Consider the following 22,887-nt stretch of genomic DNA (forward strand, 5'->3'; position numbering starts at 1 on the left):
GCGTAAGAGGATTCCATCTAGAAAATAATTGTTTCATAGAGTCCAATAAAGGAACTACATTAGCTTTATAAAGATCCTTATTTTTTTTGTAATGATAATACCCAAATATTTAAAAGAATTCACAATTCTAAATGGAATATCCTTATATATAAAAACAGGAACATTTAAAGGGAACAATTCACTTTTATTTAAATTAAGTTTATATCCTGAAAATTTTCTAAAATCATTTAATAATTCCAAAAGATTAGGAATAGATTCTTCAGGATTCGCGATATAAACCAAAAGATCATCTGCATAAAGAGAGATCTTATGTATGGTCCCATTTATAGAATACCATGAATGTTTTTAGCTTTACGAATTGTTATAGCCAAAGGCTCCAGTGCGAGATTAAATAATAAAGGACTTAATGAACACCCTTGTTGAGTACCTCGTGAAAGTGAAAAAAAGGGAGACCTAAGAATATTAGTAATAACGGTAGCGATGAGGTTCTTATAGATCATTTGAATCCACTTATTAAAATTATTACCAAAGCCAAATTTCTCTAATACATTAAACAGATAAGTTCACTCAACTCTATCAAATGCCTTTTCTGCATCCAGAGAAATAACACATTGGGGTGTTTTGGATAATGGTGAATATATAATATTCATCAATCTCCGAACATTAGAAAAAGAATAACGGCCTCTAATAAAGCCTGTTTGATCCATAGAGAAAATTTTAGATAAAATGTTTTCCAAACGGTTAGCCATTATCTTGGAAAGAATTTTAGCATCCACATTTTATAGCGAAATAGGTCTATAAGATGAGCATTCAGTAGAATTTTAGTCTTTCTTAAGGATTAAAGAAACAGAAGCTTCATAAAAAGAGGGTAAGTTACTGTCCAGTCCTGTATTTCAAAATTTGCTATTTAAACCTTCAATTACTGATCCTATTTTTCATTTATGGAGAAATAAGGGGATTTGTTCTTTTGCAGATTTATTTAGTGATGGTCGATTGATGTCTTTTGAAGAGTTAGTTAGCAAATATTGTCTCTCTCATACACATTTCTTGCAATATTTTCAGGTTAGACATTTTTTACAAAAAAATGTTTCTACGTTTCCATATATGGAAGAATCTGATTTGTTGGACACTATTTTAAATATGAGTCCCTTAGTGAGAGGCTCCATTGGTAGAACTTATGATTTATTTTTACTACAAAAAGATAACCTCTCACTAAAGATTAAACAAGATTGGGGGAGAGAGAACTTAATATGACCTTTGTTAATGAAGATTGGTTGCGAGTTCTGAAAATGGTTAATTTTTCTTCGATATGTGCCAATCATTGTTTAATTCAGTTAAAAATTGTTCACTGTTATTATTTAACAAAGGAGAGGCGATCCAAAATATTACCTAATATAGATAATTATAGTGATAGGTACGAAAATGAAGCAGCTACTTTGTCACATATGTTCTGATCATGTCCCTCATTGAAATCTTTTTGGAAATCTTTATTTTCCACAATTTCTAAAGCTCTGAAAGTTAATTTACAACCTAATACATTGACCGTTCTATTTGGAATAGTTCCACATCATATTTAGGGTATTTCATTTTCAAACCAACATGTAATTGCATTCATTACATTGTTGGCAAGAAGGGCTATTTTATTGAAGTGGAAAGATACCTCTGCTCCTACACTAATTCAATGGTTTTCCCAAGTAATGTTATGCCTTAGTTTGGAAAAAATTAGAAGTAGAACTTTTGATCCCCGATTTGATTTTGAGAGAAGGTCGGGCTCTTTTGCTAAATATTATCATTTAATTTGAATTAATTTACATGGTTTCCTTCCAATTTTATGTTATATAAATGTGATTTGGTGGTTGTTTTCTTTTTATTCTTTTATATATATAAATGACTGTAAGATGTATTGCTTCGGCAGTTGGTTCCTAATGGGTTTTTTTTTCTCTTTTTTTTGTTTTATAGTTAGTGGGTTTTTTTTTAGTTAGTTAGGGTTCTCTTTTTTCCTTCTTTTTCTTTTATAAAATTTTTTTTTCATTAACGTATATAAGTTTTTTTCTTCAGCTTTATTAATTATATATATACTAATTTGTTGAACTTCTGTATTTTATAGCTGTAGAAGATTACATATCAATAAAAAGATTTTAAAAATGAGAAAGGCTCGAGAAAACCAGCAAAAGTCACCTTGTTAAGTAGTGCACACCCGGGATCCACTCTTGTCACAAGTGAGAAGAGCACTACAGGTTGGCTGTCTCACCAGCCATCCCAGGATTTCAACCATTCACAAATGGCCAAAACGCCTACAGTATGGCTCCATACTATGGGGCAGTGGTGTAGTGGTTCCCTGCCAGGGCTGCAAGTGTGTACTCAGTGACCTGCATGATGCCCACCCAGGTGTGGCGAGAATGAAGGCACTGATTGGAAGCTATGTGTGGTGGCTTACAGTGACACCAATATTGAGAACATGGAGGGCATCTGCCCTATTTACCAGCAGACGCAAAAAGCTTTGCCAAAGGCCTCCTTTATACCAAGGGCCTGCGGGAGTCCATCCACATCCACTATTTTGGGCCGTGCTGGAGACACATGTTTCTGGTTATTGCGGATGTCCATTTGAAGTGGATTGAGGTATTACCCACTAATTTGTCCTGTTCCTCCATAACTAAGATCACTTAGCTACAGTCAGTCTTTGTCACTTTTGGTATTCCAGAAATGATCGACCATGACCTGGCCATGCCGAATGTATGGAGTTGATTGAAAAGAATGGTATTAGGCACCTGACAACAGCTCCATTACACGCAATACCAAGTGACCTGGTGGAACGGAAGTGAGGTCTTTCCAAACAAATACAGGGTTACTTGACGATGAAATTAAGCCATTTCCTTTTCCGTTATCGGGTTACTCCAAACAAACTTACAGATGCATCACCTGCTGAGTTAGTGCTTAAGTACACATTATGCACCAGATTAGATCTCCTACAGCTGGCTGTCCAAGAGCAAATTTGCAGCATGAGAAGAGGCCATGAAACAAAAATACAGTACACACACCAGGCCGCAAATGTTCGGTGCCAGAGACAAAGTCAACAATTAACCCACTAGCAAGAAGAAAACTGGCTATCAGCTGATGTCTGGTATTGTCACGTTCATGTAGTAGTGCTTGAGGTGACAGATGGGCAGATTGTTAGGCGGCATTTGGGTCATATACTCCAGTGAACTGATGGGGACCCAGGAAAGCTACAGAAACATCTCAGCAGATGAACCCATAGACACATAATCAAGAGAAGCAGAGATTCACAGCCCACAGGCCTCGACATCAGCTAACCATGAAGTCACAGAGAGAGAGCCTGCTCACCGGCAACAGTCCACAAGAGTGCGGCAGCTGGTTGACAGGTACCAAGCAGGATAGATATTTTAGCATTACTTATTTATTGAGGTACAGCGTGGAATATCTCCTTCTTTAACAGTAGCCTAATCACGGGACAATTTACCTACCAATCAACCTACTAACTGGGTACAGTATGTCTTTGGACTGTGGGAGGAAACCAGAACATTTGGAGGAAACCCACGTATTCCATGGGGGAGGACGTACAGACTCTTTACAGGTGACGTTGGAATTGAACTCCGAACGTGCCTCAAGCTGTAATAGCGTCGCGCTAAGCACTAAGCTACCGTGGCAACCAGTATTTCTTCTGTTTACCTCATTTATTCCCTTCCCCTGTGTTCCCATCTATAGCAGAGGAGAATCTTTTGAATTGTGTCGTTGGCGAGAGTGAGGCAAAAGGGCATGCACCTGACTGATTGCGCAGTGAATCGATTGGACCTCCTACCCACGGGAAGCTCTCTCTTTTTGCATGGGTTTTCAAGTGCACATTTTCTGTTTTGGCAGGCCCGGTTTGTCACTCCCACACTGCAAGTTGCCCTGTATGTACCATGACTAACATGACTCAGTAAGAAGGTTTAATCACTCTACTCTGTACAAAACTAGAGGGTGGAGGTTTAAAGTGAGAGGGAAAAGATTTAAAAGGATCTGAGGGGGATTTTCATCATACAGAGGGTAGTGGGTATATGGGACAAGCTGCCAGAGGAAGTGGAGCAATGGGTAAAAGTACAATATTTCATAGGTACGTGGATAGGAAAGGTTTACAGGGATTGAAATTACAATATTTGGAAGGTACTTAGACAGCTACATGGATAGTAAATATTTACAGCACGTGTTCCCAACCTGGGGTTCACCTCTGGGTTAATGGTAGAGGTCCATGGAATATAAAAGATTGGGAACCCTTTGTTTAGAAAAATATGGGCCAAGTGTGAGGAAATGAAACTGGCACAGATAGACTCTCTGGTCGGCATGGATGAGTTCAGCTGAAAGCCGTGTTTTAGAGCTGTGTTGCTCTATGAATCTCCTGAAAACAATTGAGCCCTTCAGGAAGTGTGGTGTCATGGCATTGTAGTGGTTAGTGTGACGCTATTACAACTCGGGGCATCGGAGTTCAGAGTTCAATTCCGGCATCCTCTGTAAGAAAGTTTGTACGTTCTTCCCATGTGTGCGCGGGTTTCTTCTGGGTGCTCTAGTTTCCTCCCACAGTGCAAAGACGCACAGGCTTGTATGTTAATTGGTCATTGTAAATTGTCCTGTGATTAAGTTGGGTTTAAATTGATGGGATGCTGGGCGGCACGGCTCAGTAAGCTGGAAGGGCCTGTTCTGCGCCGTATCTCTAAAATTAAAAAATATATAAGTATAGACAACATATGGGGATACTCAAAATAAATTAGGAAGGCAAAAAGAGGCCATGGATTATGAATGGCTGGTGAGATTAAGTAAAATCCCAAAGCATTTTATAAGTGCATTATGGGGAAGTGTATCCAGAGAAAGAGGGAGACTTCTTAAGGATCAAAAGGGTAATGGGCGTGCAGAGCCAGAGAGTGTGGGTGAGGTTTTAAATGAATAGTTCTAATCAGCTTCACTGAGAAAGGAGAATTCAGGGAGTGGAAAAGTAAAATTCAAGAACACACTTGTTTTAGAAAAAGGGCACTAGATGAATCAGTGGACATAAAGGTGGACAAATCCCCAAACCTGGATGAGATAGGTCCCAGGCTGCTATGACCATTGGGTAGGAGATTGCTGGGGCCACGGGCGATATACTAGGTAACCAGAAGGCAAAAATTGTTGTCCCTTTGTTCAAGAAGGAGAGCAGACAGAAACCCAGTAATTACAGGTGTGTGAGCCTATCGCCAGTGAAAGGGAAGTTATTGGAAAAGCCTCTGAAGGAACAGGATTAATCTACGCTTGGAATGGCAGAAGTTGATGAGGGGAAAGGGCAAAGGCAGGTTATTGGCATCTTAAAACCAGTCAATTCAGGCAGATGGAGCTCATCAGCCATGGTTGGCAGATCATCTAGAAGGAAAACTCTGACCTTAAAGCTCCACTGCCCTGCAGCTACACCCACTCACAGGAAAAGCTTTGGGAGTGAACCCCAAGAAAAATCCAGAACTGGAGTCCCTAAGGCAACTCCCAGTTGAGTTCAATGCTGATTGGAATCTCCTGCAATGCTGTGAGTCCCAAACTGTATCGGTCTCTGCCATTCCTTTGGATTCATCAGCTGTGTGGAGAGGGGATACTGCAGCTTGATCTCCATAGTGCACTGCCTTGGCTTGCATACTAGCTTGTGTATCACGTAGATAGCTAGGACACAGCATCCACAGTTGTCCCCAATCAACACAGGCCTTGATGAGGGATAGTTAGCACACCTTTGTTGGTGAAAGATCCTGTCTGACCAATATAATTTTGATTTAGTTTGAAAGGTAACAAAACATATTAATGAGCAACATACAGCTGATTTCGCTCACATGGATTTCAGGAAAGCCTTGACAAGGTCCCACAGAGAAAGGTGATCCAAAAGATTAAAGCCCCTGGAACTTGGCAACAGGAAGCAGAAGATCACAGTATTGACACAAAATGCTGGGGGAACTCAGCAGGCCAGGCAGCATCTAAGGACAAAAGTAAACAGTCAACATTTAGGGTTGAGACCCTTCATCAGGACTAGTAGCGTGGCTGGGTGAGCACATGGTGGAAGAGCAAATGAGTTCTGATGAAGAATCTTGGCTCAAAACATTGACAGTTTACTCTTTTCCTCTTTGCCTGGTCTGCTGAGTTCCTCCAGCGTTATGCTTTGATTTCCAGCATCTGCAAATTTGTCCTTGTTTGTCATGGTATTGAGTTGTTTTTGCGACTAGAATCCCAAGATCAGTGAAGTTCACATCCACAAGGATTGATGCTGAAACGCTTGCTGCTTGCTATACACATTAACTACCTGGATAGGAATGCTTTGAAGATTAGAGACTTTTAAAGATTAGTTTTATCTGTCGCATGTACATCAAGACATACAGTGAAATGGATCATTTTGTGTCAAATCAAACCAGCAAGGACTGTGCTCAGCAGCCTGCAAGTGTCACCATGCTTCTGGCGCCAACGTAGTATACCCAAAACTCACTAAACCTAACCATTATGTCTTTGGAATGTGGGAAGAAACCAGAGCACACAGAGGAAACCCACATGGTCACAGGGAGAATGTACAAACTCCTTACAGAGAAGCAGTGGGAATGGAACCCTGATCTTAGCACTGGTGCTGTAAAGTGTGGCACTAACCACTACGTTACCATGCCACCATGGAAATATGGTAAGTTTGAAGATGACACAAAAATTAGTACTGTTCTTGGTGGGGAACATAGGTCAATATTGATCAGATAGTAGACTGGGCAGGGCAGCAGCGGCTAGAGGTTAAGTGTGAAGTGCTGAATTTGGGAGGAGGACACACCCATTGAATGGAGTATTGAGGATCAAGAGGACCTCGGAGTACAAATCCAGAGATCCCTGAGGGTGAAGCACAGGTAGATAAGGTACACACTTAAAATAGGTACCCCTATTCCTGTTCAGTGGCCTCCTTTTCTGCCACAATGAGGGCACTCTCAGGCTGGAGCAGCAACACCTCATATTCTCTCTAGGTAGCCTCCAACCTGATGCCATGAACATCAATTCCTCCTTCCAGTAATTTTTCCCTCCCTCCCCCTTCTTCTATTCCCCATTCTGGCCTCTTACCTCTTTCTCTTTACTCGCCCATCACCTTCCCCTGAAGTCTTCTCCTTCTCTTTCTCCCCTGGTCCACTCTCCTCTTCTACCAGATTGCTTCCTCTCCAGCTCTTTGGTTTTTCCATCTCCCTACCCCACCCACCTGGCTTCACCTATCACCTTCCCTCCTGTTCTCCTTCCACTCCCCCACCTTCTTACTCTGGCAAACACCCCCTTCCTTTCTAATCCTGATGAAGGGTCCCAGCCCGAAACGTCGGCCGGCGATTCATTTCCATGATGCTGCCTGACCTGCTGAGTTTCTCCAGCATTTGCGTGCTGCTCTGCTAATATACTGGCCTTAAATTATCATGGAGTAGCATGGAATGTGGGGTTGGAATCAGAAGCAGACCGCCAGTGGAGGTGGTGGAGGCAGGGACTCGCACAACACCAAAGTATCTGGAGCAGCACCTGAATCACCAAGACAGAGATTTGTACCAGAAAATGCAATGAGAGTAGTGAGGCATCTGCGTTCCAAGGAGGGGTAGCTGCTCTCCAGGGCGAGGGGAGAAATATCTGCTCTCCAGGGAGAGTGATCTGCTCTTGGGAAGGGGTATATCTGCTTACCAGAGGTACTTGTTTACCACCAGGGAAGAAGACAGGTCTCACTGAGTGGGGGCGGGACCTGCTCACTCGGAAGAAATCTCACCAGGGAGGAAGAACATCTGTTCTCCAGGGAGGGGAGATCTCATCAAGGGAGAAAGGAGGGGGGTTCTGTTCATTGGTGGGGGGGGGTGAGCGGGGAGCGGATGGGGTCTGCTCACCATCCTCTCTGCGGTCCGTCACACACAAAACTGTACCCGTGCGCCGGCCTTACTCACTGTGCGCAGGTAGTTCATCAGGCTGGTGCCGTGCTGCCAGATCTGGGAGCTGGTGCAGGAGAGGGGCCGCAGGCCAATCTCCTGGCTGCGGTTCAGTTCCCGAACGGCATTCACCACCACGTGCACGGCGTCAAACATCAGGGCTGACGGGAGCTGCAAGGGAAGGAAGACGGCATCACTGGCGGTATGGGACAGCCGGAGAGAGGTGAGTAGTGTGGAGAGTGGGGAAGGCAGAGAGAGAGGTGGGGAGGGCCAAGAGAGCTGAGAGTGGAGAATGGGTAGTGGGGAGACAGAGAGAGGTGGAGAGAGAGTGGGTGAAAGACAGTGAAAATGGTGGAGGGAGGGAAAGGGAAAAAGAAAGAGGAGGGAGATGGGAAGAGGGAGACTGGGAGGGGGTATGGTAAGGGGAGGAAGAGGGAGAGCATAAGAGGGGGTGAAGGGGAGATGGGGAGAGGGTGATGAGGGGAGAGTGGGGGCAATGGAGAGGGGAAAGAGGGTGTGGCGTAGGGGAGGGGGGACGGATGAGGAGGGAAGAAGGGGAAAGGGGAAGAGAGGGTGAGAGAGGGGGTAGAGGGAAAAGTGAGGGGGATGGAGAGGAAGAGGGAATGTGGGAAGAGGGGAAGGGAAGGACGAGAGGGTAAGTGGGAGAGGAAAAGGCAACGGATGCAGGGAGAAAATGGGATAAGGAAATATTTAGGGGGAAAGGGAGAGATGAATAGAGGGGAGGGAGGGGTGAGAGAGGGAGAAAGAAGGAGAGAGGAAGAGGGGAGTGGGAGGAAGAGAGGGGAGGGGAGACTGGGAGGGAGTATGGGAGGGGGAGGGGAAGGGAGAGGAAGGGAGAGGGAGAAGAGGTAGAAGGGAAAGGAATGGTAGGAGGAGGAGGGGAGAGGGGGGTGAAGAAAGTATGATCAAAGTAACAGTGATGGAGAGCAATGTCTCCAATGTTCCCTCTAATTTTTTTGACAGCTGCACGGACCAACCATTGCTCTGATCAGGAAATTTTTACATGGCCTGAAAACTGCACATTATATGAAAGAGAATTCCAGCTGTGCAGCAACAAAGGCTATGTGTGCGGGAACATTTCAGCTACTGCGCGATGGAGCACTCAGGCAGCTTAGAGGGAACGGTGACAGTCACTCACAGCGTAGCTCATTCACTGACTCTCCCTCTCTTAGTGAAGTTGTTAGAAGATGAGTAACAGAGAAACTAAGAAAGTTGATGACGGCAGTGTTATGGACAATGTGTGTGGAGATTTTAGTATGGTCTTGGACAAAGTCTTGCCTGATAGGTGGGACAATAAGTCTAAATCACAAGAGATCCAAGGCAAACTGGCTAACTGAATCCGAATCACAGAGGGTAACAGCCAAAGGAGTTTGGAGGTCTTGACCAGTGGTGTACCACAGGGATGGGTGCTGGGATCTTTGATATCTGTGTTATATACTCTGGGATCTTTAATATCTGTGTTATATACTTGAATAACTTTGATATCTGTGTTATATACTCCGGGATCTTTGATATCTGTGATACATACTCCGGGATCTTTGATATCTATGATATATACTCCTGGATCTTTGATATCTATGATATATACTCCTGGATCTTTGATATTTATAATATATACTCCAGGATCTTTGATATCTGTGATATATACTTGAATAACTTTGATATCTGTGATATATACTGGGATCTTTGAGATCTGTGATATATACTGGGATCTTTGAGATCTGTGATATATACTGGGATCTTTGAGATCTGTGATATATACTCTAATGTTGATGTCAAACGTAAGAGGCACATTAAGTGGGTCTTGCTGACCGGAGAAATTGGCGGTGTCACGGATAATGAGGAGGATTGTCTTAGGCTACATCGGATGGTAAGTTGGGTGGAGCAATGGCAGGTGGAACTTAACCCTGGCAACGTTATGTGGTAGACTTTGTGGTGGAAAACAGGGCTAGGTCATATACACGGAAGTGGAGGGCACTAAGGAATGCTGACAAACAAACAGGCTTAGGGGCCAAAGTCCATAGCTCCTGAAAGTGGCAACATATGTAGCTAGGGTGATGAAGAGGCAGCTGGCATTCTTGCCTTCACAGGGTTGTGCATAGAATATAAAACATGGGGTGTGTTATGGGTCTACAATGGAGTTTGGTATTTTTTTATGTATTTAGAGGTAGAGCGTGGAGCAGATTCCTCCGGCCCATTGAGTCAAGCTGCCCAGCAACCCACCAATTTAACCCTAGCCTAATAACAGGACAATTTACAATGACCAATTACCTGCTAATCAGCACATCTTTGGACAGTGGGAGGAAACCCATCTGCACGTGGGAAGAATGTAGACACTTTCTTACAGAGGATGCCAGCAGTGAATTCTGAACTCCGATGCCCTATGCTGTAACAGAGTCACACGAACCCCTACATTACCATGGTGTCCTTGTGCACCGTGCAGAGTCCTGGTCGCCACACCATATTAGATTCTGGGGACACTCAGTCCTCGTTTATTGTCATTTAGAAATGCATGCATCCATATGAAAGCTGTGGTTACACTCGGGGGAGCGCAGAGGAGATTCACCTGCATGTTGGATAGAGCATAGAAGACTGCGAGGAGATCTTATAGAGGCTTATGTAATCAAGAGGGGCAAAGAGAGGGTGAATCCACTCGATGTTTTTCCCAGGTTTGGGGAATCAAGAACTAGAGAGCACAAGTTGAAGGTGAGAAGTTTAATAAGGTTTAACTTCTTTTACACAAAGGGTGACATGCATGTAGAACAAGCTGCCAGATGAAGTGTTTGAGGCAGGCACAATAACAATTTCTAAATGACCGCTGGACAGACGTTGATAGGAAAAGTTAAACATTCTTATGGGTCAAATGCTGGCAGGTAGAACTAGCTTGGATGAGTTTGGCCAAAGGGCCTGTTTCCACGATGTCTGACTCAATGATTGGAAGACTTTATTGAGGGGGAGAGGTTGGAGAAGCTGGGGAGCAGAGGAGGTTGAGGGCTGACCTGAAGGAGTTTGTGAGATTGTAAGGGTGTAGATAGAGCAGATGCTCAGTATACTTTTCCCATAGTGATGATCCCTAAAGTAAAAGGTTTTGGGTTTAAGGTGAGAGGGACGAATTTTAAAGGGGTTCTAAAGGGAAAATATTTTGCAGACAGTGGTTAATATCTGGAACAGACTGCCTGAGGAGACAGTGGAGTCAGATACAGTCACTGGGTGTCAGAGGTATCATTTAGGCAGGCACTCAGACAAGGCAACGAAAGGTGACAGACCTAATACAGAACAATGGAATGGTACAGATCAGTGCAACAGCCTGCATAGATGTGATGGGCCGAATGGCCTGATTTAGTGTGGTACCACCCTGTGCTTGACTGACACTGGCCCCCATTCACTGACCATCGCTCAAACAGTGACCTGACTCAACGTCCAACTTCCCTCCCTCCGTCCCTTGTAGCCAGTGGGACTTACCGCAGCTCCCGGAAATTGGGATGAATCGCAGTTTTCCCGCCAGGACATATTAAGGCTGCGGATAAACTCCAGGAAGAAGGGATGCCGGGGGTTGAACATGGAGAACCCAATGATGTTGGCGTGATCGTCCACAATCTCACCCAGTTGTAACACCGGGAAGTCCTGGTGAAAGAACACAGAATGGTGGTCAGGGTGTGGGGGGTGGGACATCTGGGAAATGGACGACAAGGTGAGTGTACGCAGTCAGCATACTCACCATTGTTGTGAGGATGTACTTGTAATAGGCTGAGGTCATTCTCAATTCTGCTGCCTGTAATGGGGAACAGATATCAGCTTCGTAACAAGATACAGACATCATTACCGTAGCAGCAAGAAGCTGTCATTGTAAAAGGAAACATGTTGATGGTGTAATGGAAGACCGATGCGAGCACTGTAAGGGAAATAGATATCGGTATTGTAATGGGAAACATGTTACTGTTGTAAATGGAAACACATGTTGGTGCTGTAATGGAAAACAGGTGTCATAATGGAAAGTGTCAGTGTTGTAATGGAAAACAGGTGTAATGGGAAGATAGGTGTAATGGGAAAACAGGTGTCAAATGTGTCTTTGGAAAACAGATGTCTGAGTTGTAACAGAAAACAGATGCCAGTGTTGTAACAGGAAACAGGTGTCAGTGTTGTAATGAGAAACAGGTGTTGGTGGTGTTATGGAAAATAAATGTCGGTTTTGTAAGGAGAGGCAGTTGTTGAAAGTTAATGATGGATATCTCAAAAAGACAGCATCCATCATTAAGGATCCCCATTACCCAGGGCATGCCCTCTTCTCATTGCTACCATCAAGACACACACCCAACATTTCAGGAACAACTCTAACCCTCAGCCATCATATTTCTGAATGGACAATGAACCCATATACACTATCTCACTATATTTTCCCTCTCTGTTTGCAGTACTGGTTTAATTTAAAATATTATACACTTTTCTTATTGTAATTTATACTTTATTATTATTATGTATTGCAATGTACTACTGCCACAAAACAACAAATTTCACGACGCACGCTACTGATATTTAAACTGATTTTGATTCTACCGTTATGGAAAATAGATGTCAGTGTTGTAACGGGAAACAGGTCTCAGAATCTGGGCCCAGATTCGTGCCCTGGTTCCAGGCAAACCCTGAGTGTGGTTGGGACATGTGTGTCAACTGTGCTGCCCAGTCCTTGCTGGCCGAGGTTCCCAGGATCGCGCCCCTCCCCCCCACCATCCACTGCAGTGCATCTTCCGCTGCCCACCCAGCCCGGCAGAGTGGGGAGGGGGGGGAGATGAGAGGACCCCATATCACCTTCTTCAGGATGAGGTATGACATGGAGGCATTGGCATCGATGATAATGGTGGAGATTTTGTCGTCGCGGATTTCCTTCAAGAGAGGCGTGGGGTCATTGGAGTGGTCCAGCATTCGGATGGACAGCGAATCCTTGGAGATGAGGAACTGGCGAACGAGCTCCTCCAGCCGCAGCAGGCCTGCATGGGACGAGGGGCAGAGTCAGAGTGTGGCGGGTGGGTGCAGGGGTCAGACACCCGGAAACACTGGGTCAGATACCACTCACCCTGTACACCCTGGCCCTCTCCCAGCATCAAACCTTCTTCCCCAGACATAGGGTCAGATACTCACCCAAACACACAGGGATGGACAACCCTAGACACACAGGGTCAAACATATCTATAGGCACACTGTCAGATACTCACCCCTCAACACACAGGGTCAGATACCACACACCAACAGCGCCCCCCCCCCGGACACACAGGATCAGACACCACCCACAGAAACACAAGGTGAGACAATACCCCATACTCACCAGATCAGACAAATTCCCAGATACCCCCAACCCCCAGATACACGAACAGATCCACAGACAAACAGGGTAGATACCCACCCAGGGACACACAGGGTCACACACTCCCAACCCACAGACACACAGGATTAGATACCCTCCCAGATACCCTCCCCAGACATATAGGATCAGTTACACCCCCCTCCAGACACACCCACAGACAAACCAGGTCAGACACAACTCCCCCAGACACACAGGGTCAGACACCATCCACACAGACACACAAGATCATACATTCCTCCCTACCCCGCCACACAGGGTCAGATACTTCACAGACACACAGGGTCAGATCTTCCCAGACACACAGGGTCAGATCTCCCAGACACACAGGGTCAGATAACCCCATACACACAGGGTCAGATACCGCCCCCCCCCCCCAGCACACAGGGTCAGATATCCCCCCCAGATAAACAGGGTCAGATACTCCAGACACAGAGGGTCCGATCCCCCCAGACACACAGGATCAGTTACCCCAGACACACAGGGTCAGATCCCCCCCCCCCCCCACCAAGACACACAGGGTCAGATATTCCCAGACGCACAGGGTTGGACACAACCCCAGACTCACAGGGTCAGACACATCTCCAGACACACAGGGTTAGACACATTTCCAGATACACAAGGTCAGACACAACCCCAAACACACAGGGTCATATATTTCCACCAGACGCACTGGGTCAGATTCACACCCCGCCTCCCAGACACACAGGGTCAGACATCCTCCAACACACAGGGTCAGATACCCTCAGACACACAGGGTTAGACACAACCCCAGACACACAGGGTCAAATATTTCCAACAGACACACAGGGTCAGACACAACCCCAGACACACAGGGTCAGATTCACTCCTCCAGCCATAATCAAACATCCACCCACCACAAACATTCTCTCTCATCCTTTCTCCCGTCAGGCGGAAGATTCATAAGCCAGAGTGCATACTGCTAGGCTCAAGGACATCAGAACTCCTGAATGGCCTCTTGTATGATAAGATAAAGACTCTTGACCTCGTTACGATTTTGAACTTTATCTTTACCTGCACTGAATATTTCACACTTTTTTCTGCATTGTTGCTGTTTTACCTTGCATTACCTCAAGGCAGTGTATCATGAGCTGATCTGTGTAACAATATGCACGACAAGCTTTTCACTGTATCTTGGTACATATGACAATATTAAACCACACCAAGATACAGTGCAAAGCTTGTTTATATTCCATCCAGACACATCATTGTATACAGACATACAGTACATTGAGGTAGTATGAAAGAAAATTAGATTGCAGACTGTGGTAATTCATGTCCAGGGAAAGTACAGTACAGGTACAAGGGCCACAATGAGGTGCACCCTGAGATCAAGAAGTTAGCTTTAATGTACAAGAAGACTAATAAATGGTTTTATCACAGTGGGAGTGCACATTGGGGGCTCATAGAGATCACAGGGAGGGGAGGGGTGTAAAAAGCAGAGGTAGGAGATGTAGGGAGGAGAGTAGGTTGTAGATACAAGAGAGCTGGTAGGGAGCAAAGGGAGAAGGGGTTGTAGGGAGGGGAAGGGGAAGGGGAAAGGGGTCATATGTATGAAAGGGCTTGGGGTTTGTCGGGAGGGAGGGTAATCGTATGGACCAAACGTGCAGACAGCGAGGTGAGGGTCCCAGTCCCTTTGGGCCCTGGGTACAGAGAGCCACCCCGCCCCGCAAGCCTTACATTCGGCCTTGGCACAGACGAGACTGGTAGAGGGGCAGCTGGAGAACTTCAGGATGCTGCCGACAGCCAGGCTGATGTCCTCGTTGCTGGGGTAGAGGCTGATGGAGGCAAACCTCAGGTACTGCAGCTTGGGCGTCTCTTCTGGGCCCACCTTGATGTGTGGAATCTGGGGGGGGGGGTGGGGGGAGGGGGTGCAGAACAGAAAGGAGGCCAGGCAAGGATTTCATCAGAGCCAAGTCATCTCATGCAGAAACCCCGGGCAGGACACATTCCAACCCCTTGTCCGAATCCCAGCATCCCCAACCCCACCCTAATTCCAACCCCATGTCCCAAGTAGCAACCCCATATCTCATGTCCCACCACCAGTGCCCACAACCCTAACCCCAGTGTCCACAATCCCCAACCCCAACCCTAGCTCCAGTGACCATAACTCACAACCACAACACTACATCCCATGTCCCAACCCCAGAGCCCAGCCCATACCATAACCTGAGCTATTGCTGGTCATAATTTGGAGCAGGGCATCAATTGGAAAGGTCCATGATTAAAGGGTTGAAAACAGAGGCTGAGAAAATACTCAGCAGGTTAGCTGGCATCCGTAGGGAAAGAAACAGAGTAATGTTTATTTTATTTAAGACCCTTGACCAGGGCTCGAAACATGAGGAAACAATTTAACTTGAATGTTAGGGCATTGAGGTGTGTGAAAGAACAACGGGACCTGCCAATACAGACCTATAATTCCTTGAAAGTGGCATCACAGGCAGGTAGGATTGCAAAGAAAGCTTTTAACACATTGGCCTTCATAAATCAGGACACTGAGTACAGGAGTTGGGATGTTATGATTAAGTTGTATCAAATTACATTGTTAGACTGTGCCCAATTAGTGAACGGAAGCATGAGACTTAGGTTTGCGGTTGAAGATTTAAAAAGGCAGCACTTCGCAGCACTTTCAAATTTGCACTGCGCCCAGTGAATGGGGTTCATTAGAAAGTGTGAATAAAAAAAAAAGTGAGAGGAAGCAGAGCAGCCAGTGTGTGAGTGGGCCAGTGTTGGCTTCGGCTCATCATTCTTTGGAGAGAGCAGGCTCAGGCAAGGTAAAGTATCTGGTAAGCTTCTTCTTCTTCTTTATTCTTCATTCCTCGTCTGTTAAAGCACAGTTAGTACAGTGAGAATGGCTCCAGTGGCAATGTTTTGTTCTGTGTGTGAGGTGTGTGAAATCTAGGAGACCTCCAGCATCCTGGGTAACCAGGCATACCAAACTACAGCTCGATGACTTTAGGCTCATACGAAAGACTTCGGAAGTGATAGATAGGAGCTACAGGGAGGTAGTCATCCCTAGGTTGCAGGAGGCAGGTAACTGGAGAAGGAAGGAAGAGGAATGTGCAGCCAGTGCAGAGTATCCCTTTCGTCGTTCCCCTCAATAATGAATATACAGCTTTGGATATTGTTGAGGGGGACAACCTACCCGGGGAAACTGCAGCAACCAGGTCTCTGGCACTGTGGCTCAGAAGAGAAGTGAAGAGGACTGCACTAGTGGTAGGAGATTCTATAGTTAGAGGAATAGAAACAAGATTCTGTGGGTACAATAAAGACACCTGGATGGTATGGTGCCAGGGTCAGAGAGGTCTTGTATTGGGTCCACAGCATTCTTAAGGAAGAGGTGAGCAGCCAGAAGTCTTGCTACGTATTAGCACCAATGACATAGGTAGGAATGGTGAGGAGATCCTGAAGAGAGATTTTAGTGAGTTGGATAGAAAGTTGAAAAGCAGGACCTCTAGGACAGTAATCTCTGGATTGCTGCCTATGCCATGTGCCAGTTGGAGCAAGAATAGGGTGATTTGGCAGATGAATGCATGGCTGAGGAACGGGTGCAGGGGGCAGGGGTTCAGATATCTGGACCATTGGGATCTCTTCTGGGGAAGTTACGACCTGTACGAAAGGGACAGATTACTCCTGAACCTGAGGGGGACCAATATCCTTGTAGGCAGGTTTGCTAGAGCTGTTTGGAGGGTTTAAATTAATTTGGCAGGGTGATGGGAACCGGAGTGACAGGGCTGTGGATGGGGTAGTTGGTTCATAAAACAGAAGGAGTGTGTAGTGAGAACGCTAATAAGGAGAGGTTGATGAAAAGAGGACAAAATGGAAAAGAGTGATAAATACAGGACTGAAGGTGTTATATCTGAATACAATACAGAAACTTGTAGCACATTTACAAATTGGCATGTATGATATTGTGGGCATAATTGAGTCGTAGCTGCAAGAAGAATATAGCTCAGAACTTAACATCCAAGGATACACATTGTATCAAAAGGACAAGCACGTAAGCAGAGGAAGTGGGGTGCCTCCTTTGGTAAAAAAATGAAATCAAATCATTAGAAAGAAGTGACATAGGATCGGAAGGTGAAGAACTGGGGATAGAGCTAAGAAACTGCAAGGATAAAAAGACCCTGATGTAGTTATAAACAGACCTCTGAACAGTAGCAAAGATGTGGTTGAGAGATATAAAATACATGTCAAAAGGGTAATGTTATGATAGTTATAGGGTATTTTAATATGCAGGTAGATTGGGAAAATCAGATTGGTGCTGGATCCCAAGAGGGGGATTTGTAGCATGCCTATGAGATGGCTTTTCAGAGCAGCTCATGGTTGAGCCCACCAGGGGATCAGCTATTCTGGGTTAGGTGTTGCGCAATGAACCAGCATTGATGGAGGGCTTAAGGCCTTCGGGGCCATGGATCATGATATAATAGAATTCACCCTGCAATTTGAGGAGGAGTAGCTAAAGTCAGATGAACCAGTATTACAGTGGAGTAAAGGGAATTAGAGACATGAGAGAGGAACTGGCCAAAACTGATTTGGAAGGGAACAGTAGCTGGGATAACAACAGAACAACAATGGCTAGAGTTTCTTGCAGCAACTCAGAAGGCATGGGATAGATAAAGCCAAAGAAGAATAAGTATTCTAATGGCAGGATGATGCAGTCATGGCTACCAAGAGAAGTCAAAGCCAACATAAAAGCCAAAGTGAGGGTGGGTAATAGAGTAAAAATTAGCAGGAAGTTAGAGGAATTGGGAAGCATATAAAAACCAACAGAGGGCATCAAAAGTTTCTTCAGATATATAACGTATAAAAGCGAAGTGAAAGTGGTTATCGGACTGTTGGAAAATGATGCTGGACATGTATTAAAGGGGGCAAGGAAATGGTGGACCAACAGAATAAGTATTTTGCATCAGCCTTCATTGTAGAAGACACTAGCAGTATGCCAGAAATTCAAAAATGTTATGGGGCAGAAGTGAGTGAATTTGCCTTCATTAGGAAGAAGGTGCTTGGGAAGCTGAAAGGTTTGAAGGTAGATAAATCACCCAGACCAGATGGTCTACATGCCAGGGTTCTGAAAGTGGTGGTTGAAAAGATTGCGGCAGCATTAGTAATGATCTTTAAAGAATCAATAGATTCTGGCATATTTCGAGAGGACTGGAAAATTGCAAATGTTACTCCACTCTTCAAGATGAGAGAGAGGCAGAAGAAAAGAAATTATAAGCCAATTAGACTGACCTCAGTAGTTGGGAAGATTTTGGAGCTGATTGCTAAGAATTTAGCTTCAGGTTACTTGGCGGCACATGATAAAATAGGCCAAAGTCAACATAGTTACCTTAAGGGAAAATCTTGCTTGACAAATCTGTTGGAATTCTTTGAAGAAATAACAAGCAGGCTAGTCATTGGAGAACTGGTGGATGTTGTGTACTTGGATTTTCAGAAAGCTTTTGACAAGGTGCCACACAAGGGGCTGTTAACAAGTTAGGAGTCCATGGTATCATAGGAAAGATGGCTAAAGCAATGATTGATTAGCGGGATGCAAAAAGTGCGAATAAAGGGAGCCTTTACTGGCTGACTGCCAATGACTAGTGGTTTTCCAGAGGGGACTGCATTGGGACCACTTCTTTTTATGTTATATATCAAAGATTTGGATGACAGAATTGATGGCTTTGTGGCTAAGTTTGTGGACAACACAAAGATTGGTAGAGAGGTAGGTAGTATTAAGGCAGTAGAGAAGCTACAAAAGGACTTGGGCAGATTAGGAGAATGGACAAAGAAGTGGCAGATGGAATACAGTATCGGGAAGTGTATGGTCATGCACTTTTGTAGAAGAAATAAAAGAGCAGACTATTGTCTAAATGGAGAGAAATGCAAAAACCTGAGGTGCAAAAAGACTTGGGAGTCCTCATGCAGGATTCCCTAAAGGTTAATTTGCAGGATGAGTTGGTGGCGAGGAAGGCAAATGCAATGTTAGCATTCATTTCAAGAGAACATAAGTATAAAAGCAAAGATATAATATGGAGCCTTTATAATGCACTGGTGAGGCCTCACTTGGAATACTGTGAGCAGCTTTGGTCCCCTTATCTTAGAAAGGATGTGCTGACATTGGAGAGAGTTCAAAGGAATTTATGAAAGTGATTCCGGGATTGAAAGGCTTATCATATGAGGAGCATTTCATAGCTCTGACTCCCTACTCACGGATATTCAGAAGAATGAGGGGGGATCTTTTTGAAACCTATTGAACGTTGAAATGCCTCAACATAGTGATGTGCAGAGGATGCTTCCTATGATGGGGGAGTCTAAGACCAGAAGACACAGCCTCAGAATAGAGAGACGTCCATTTAGAACAGAGATGAGGAGGAATTTCTTTAGCGAGAGAATGGAATTCTTTGCCACAGGCCAAGTCATTGCGTATATTTAAGGCAGGGGTTGATAGATTCTTGGTTAGACAGGGCATGAATGGATATGGAGAGAAGACAGGAGATTGAGGCCTGGAGGGAAATGGATCAGCCATGTGAAAAAGTGGAGCAAACTCGATGGGCCAAATAGCCTACTTCTGCTCCTATATCTTATGGTCTTATGTTAGTGAGGTCAAGTTTGGATATTTTGTGCAGTTATGGTCAGGAAAGATATCAATAAAAGTGAAAGAGTGCAGAAGTCCCAGAGGACTGGAGAGTAGTTAATGTTGTTTCCATTATTCAAGAAGGGAACCAGGAATAATCCTGGAAATGATAGACTGGTGAGTCTCATGTCAGTGTTAGAGAAGTTTCTGGAAAGATTTCTTAGACATAGAATTTATGAGCATTTGTTAAGCCATGGCCTAATTAGGGAGAGCTCTGTGCGGGGCAAGACTTGTCTTATTAATTTGATAGAGTTTTTTGACACGGGTGATTGATGAGGTAAAGCTGTGGATGTTGTCTCCATGGATTTTAGTAAGGTGTTTCACTAGGTCTCAAAAGATTATCATGCATGGGATCCATGGTGGATTACCTATTTGGATTCAGAACTGGCTTGCCCATTGAAGACAAAGGGAGGTGGTCGAAAGGACTTATTCTTTTCCGAGGGCTGTGATTAGTGGAGTTCCGCAGGAATCTGTGCTGGGACCTCCACTATTTGGGTTGTATATAAATGACCTAAATGAAAATGTAGATGGATGGGTTAGTAAGTTTGCAAATGGTACAAAGATTGGTGGTGGTGTAGATAGCGTAGGAGTCTGGAAAAGAATACAGTGGGATATAAATTGGTTGGAGATATGGGTGGAGAAATGGCAGGTGGAGTTAAACCCAGCCAAATGTGAAGTGCTGCACCTTTATAGGTCGACAGTATACTGTGAAGGGCACGACCCTTAATCGAGGTACTGAGTTCAAAAGTCAGGAAGTTATGTTGCAGCCTTTTAAAACTCTTGTTAGGCCGCATCTGGAGTATTGCATATAGTTCTGGTTGCCCTATTATAAGAAGGTTGTCAAGGCTTTGAAGAGGATGCAGAAGAAGTTTACCAGGGTTCTGCCTCGATTAGAGGGCATGAGCTATAACAAGAGGTTGGACAATCTTGGGTTGTTTTCTGAGGAGCAGCAGAGGCTGAGAGGAGATTTGATAGGGATTTATAAGATTATCAGAGGTATAGATAGAGTAGGGAACTAGTATCTTTTCCCCAGGGTTGAAATGTCTACAACCAGGGGGCATGCATTTTAGTTAAGAGAGGGTAATTTCAAAGAAGATGTGAGGGGCAAATTTTTTGACACAGAGAATGGTAGGTGCCTGGAATGCACTGCCTGGGGTGGTGGTAGAGGCAAATATATTTGAGACTTTTAAGAGATATTTAGATAGGCACATGAATAGAAGGATATGGACATTATGTAGGCAAAAGAGATTAGTTTAGTTGGCCATTTGATTACTAATTTAATTGATTTGGCAGAATATTGTGAGCCAAAGGGCCTGATGGTCCTCTTCTGTACTATTCTATGTCCTAAACCAAACTACCTGACAACCAAGCCCGAGGGAAGGAGAAGGGCTGTTCCCTACGCCACAGCCTCACTGCATCGTAGACAGGGAGATCAGAGTGTGGAAATGTGTTGAAGCTCAGACTTGACTCCATGGACAGAATGTGAAGTGGTCACTCAATCTGTATTGGACTTCCCCAAAGTAGAGAAGACCACTTTATCATCACCAGATGTAGCGGACCTCCAGTGGAGGTGCCAGAAAATCTCTGCTTCCATCCACGTGCATGGATGGTGGGGAGAGAAGCAGTGAAAGGTCCAAGGACATGTATCTCCTGCCAGGAGAAAAGGGTAACTAGCTGTGAAAGAGCAGAGAAGGCAATGGCGAAGTGAACATTTCTTCAGAATGCTGAGAGGGAGGAGAAGGTCTGTATAGTGTGGAATAGGAAGGGAAAAGACCCATCTGACGGGGAAGAATAGGGGAAAAGGGAAGGGGAAGGGGAAAAGGGAGGGGGAAGGGGAAAGGGGAGAGGAAGGGGGAGAGGAAAGAGAAGAGGAAGGGGGAGAGGAAAGGGAAGGAGAAAAAGAAGGAGGAAAGGGAATGGGAAGGGGAAAGGAAGTGGAAAAGAGACGGGAAAGAGAAGGGGAACAGGAAAGGGGGAAAGGGAAGAGGAAAACGAAGGGGGAAAGGGAAGAAGGAAGGGAAGGGGAAAGGGAAGGGGAAAAGAGGGGGAAATAGGAAAGGGGAAAGGAAAGTGGGAAAGGAAAGGGGAAAGGAAAGGGGAAGGTCCACCAAGTGGGGAGAGAGGAAAGATCTTTCAGTTTTGATAAAGCTAACAGAAATTGTGAAGGAAGATTTGCTCAGTATAGAAGTCAATATGGTGGAGGTGAGGAACAGGAAGCTCTACCCTTGCCCTGCCTAGAAGGAGTAGGGGCCAAAAGCAGAAGTGTAGAAAGTAGAAAATATGAGGCCAAAGGCTTTGTCGTTAACAGGAGAGGGCAAGCCAGTGTTAAAGAACAGGAAGAGCCATCTGTGTGGAAAGTCACAATAAAGGCAATGGAGTTGGGGTTATTGGGAAGAAGAAATGGAGATGGGCTGAGAGGAAATATAGTCCATATCACTGGGATCCTGAGGCTTGAAGTGGGCATAGGTTACTCACTCCAGAGATGAGACATAGGGATCTGTATAGAAGGGGGAAAATTGGGAACTGTTCAGTAAGGTGCGGGGAGCGACACCAAATAACCTATTAAAGAGCTGAGGTAGGGGTCAAAATAGAGCTGAAACAAAGACCATCCTCGCATCCCACAGAGGCACAAGTGGTCTGAGACTATGCACATGCCCTGTGGAGACACCGTTGATATGGAGAAGGTTGAGTGGAGCTGGTGGTTCAACTTAAGACCAGGTTTAGCCAGATGAGTGAGTGTGTTGGTGGTGGGGAACCATCCAAGGAAGACGTGGAGGTCTCTCCTAACATCGAGTGGAGGGATTGTGAACCCATGGGAAGGCAAAATAAGCAGAGATGAAGGAACTGGCAGCTGGATGGGTGGTGGACGGAGAGAAACCATGGACGTAAGCGGGAACGGACAGGACCAAGCTGAGAGAGGGTGCAGTGGAGGAAGGAAGAAATGGGTCAGAGGG

The 22,887-nt window shown here is 45.0% G+C and overlaps 1 protein-coding gene across 16 annotated transcripts in view; it reads right to left on the reverse strand.

Moving 5' to 3' along the window:
* LOC134350907 (glutamate receptor ionotropic, kainate 5-like) overlaps window positions 1-22,887 on the reverse strand; it is a 170,889-nt gene that overhangs the window by 38,970 nt on the left and 109,032 nt on the right. For all 16 annotated transcript variants that reach the window (XM_063056743.1, XM_063056738.1, XM_063056734.1 and 13 more), the window contains 5 exons: window positions 14,995-15,160; window positions 12,744-12,922; window positions 11,656-11,709; window positions 11,400-11,561; window positions 7,935-8,087 (listed from right to left, as the gene is read on the reverse strand). In XM_063056743.1, coding sequence (XP_062912813.1) covers window positions 7,935-8,087; window positions 11,400-11,561; window positions 11,656-11,709; window positions 12,744-12,922; window positions 14,995-15,160 — 714 coding nt within the window. The remainder of the gene's footprint in view (window positions 1-7,934; window positions 8,088-11,399; window positions 11,562-11,655; window positions 11,710-12,743; window positions 12,923-14,994; window positions 15,161-22,887) is intronic.

Source organism: Mobula hypostoma, chromosome 8, assembly GCF_963921235.1.
Source record: "Mobula hypostoma chromosome 8, sMobHyp1.1, whole genome shotgun sequence".
Taxonomy (NCBI): Eukaryota; Metazoa; Chordata; class Chondrichthyes; order Myliobatiformes; family Myliobatidae; genus Mobula; species Mobula hypostoma.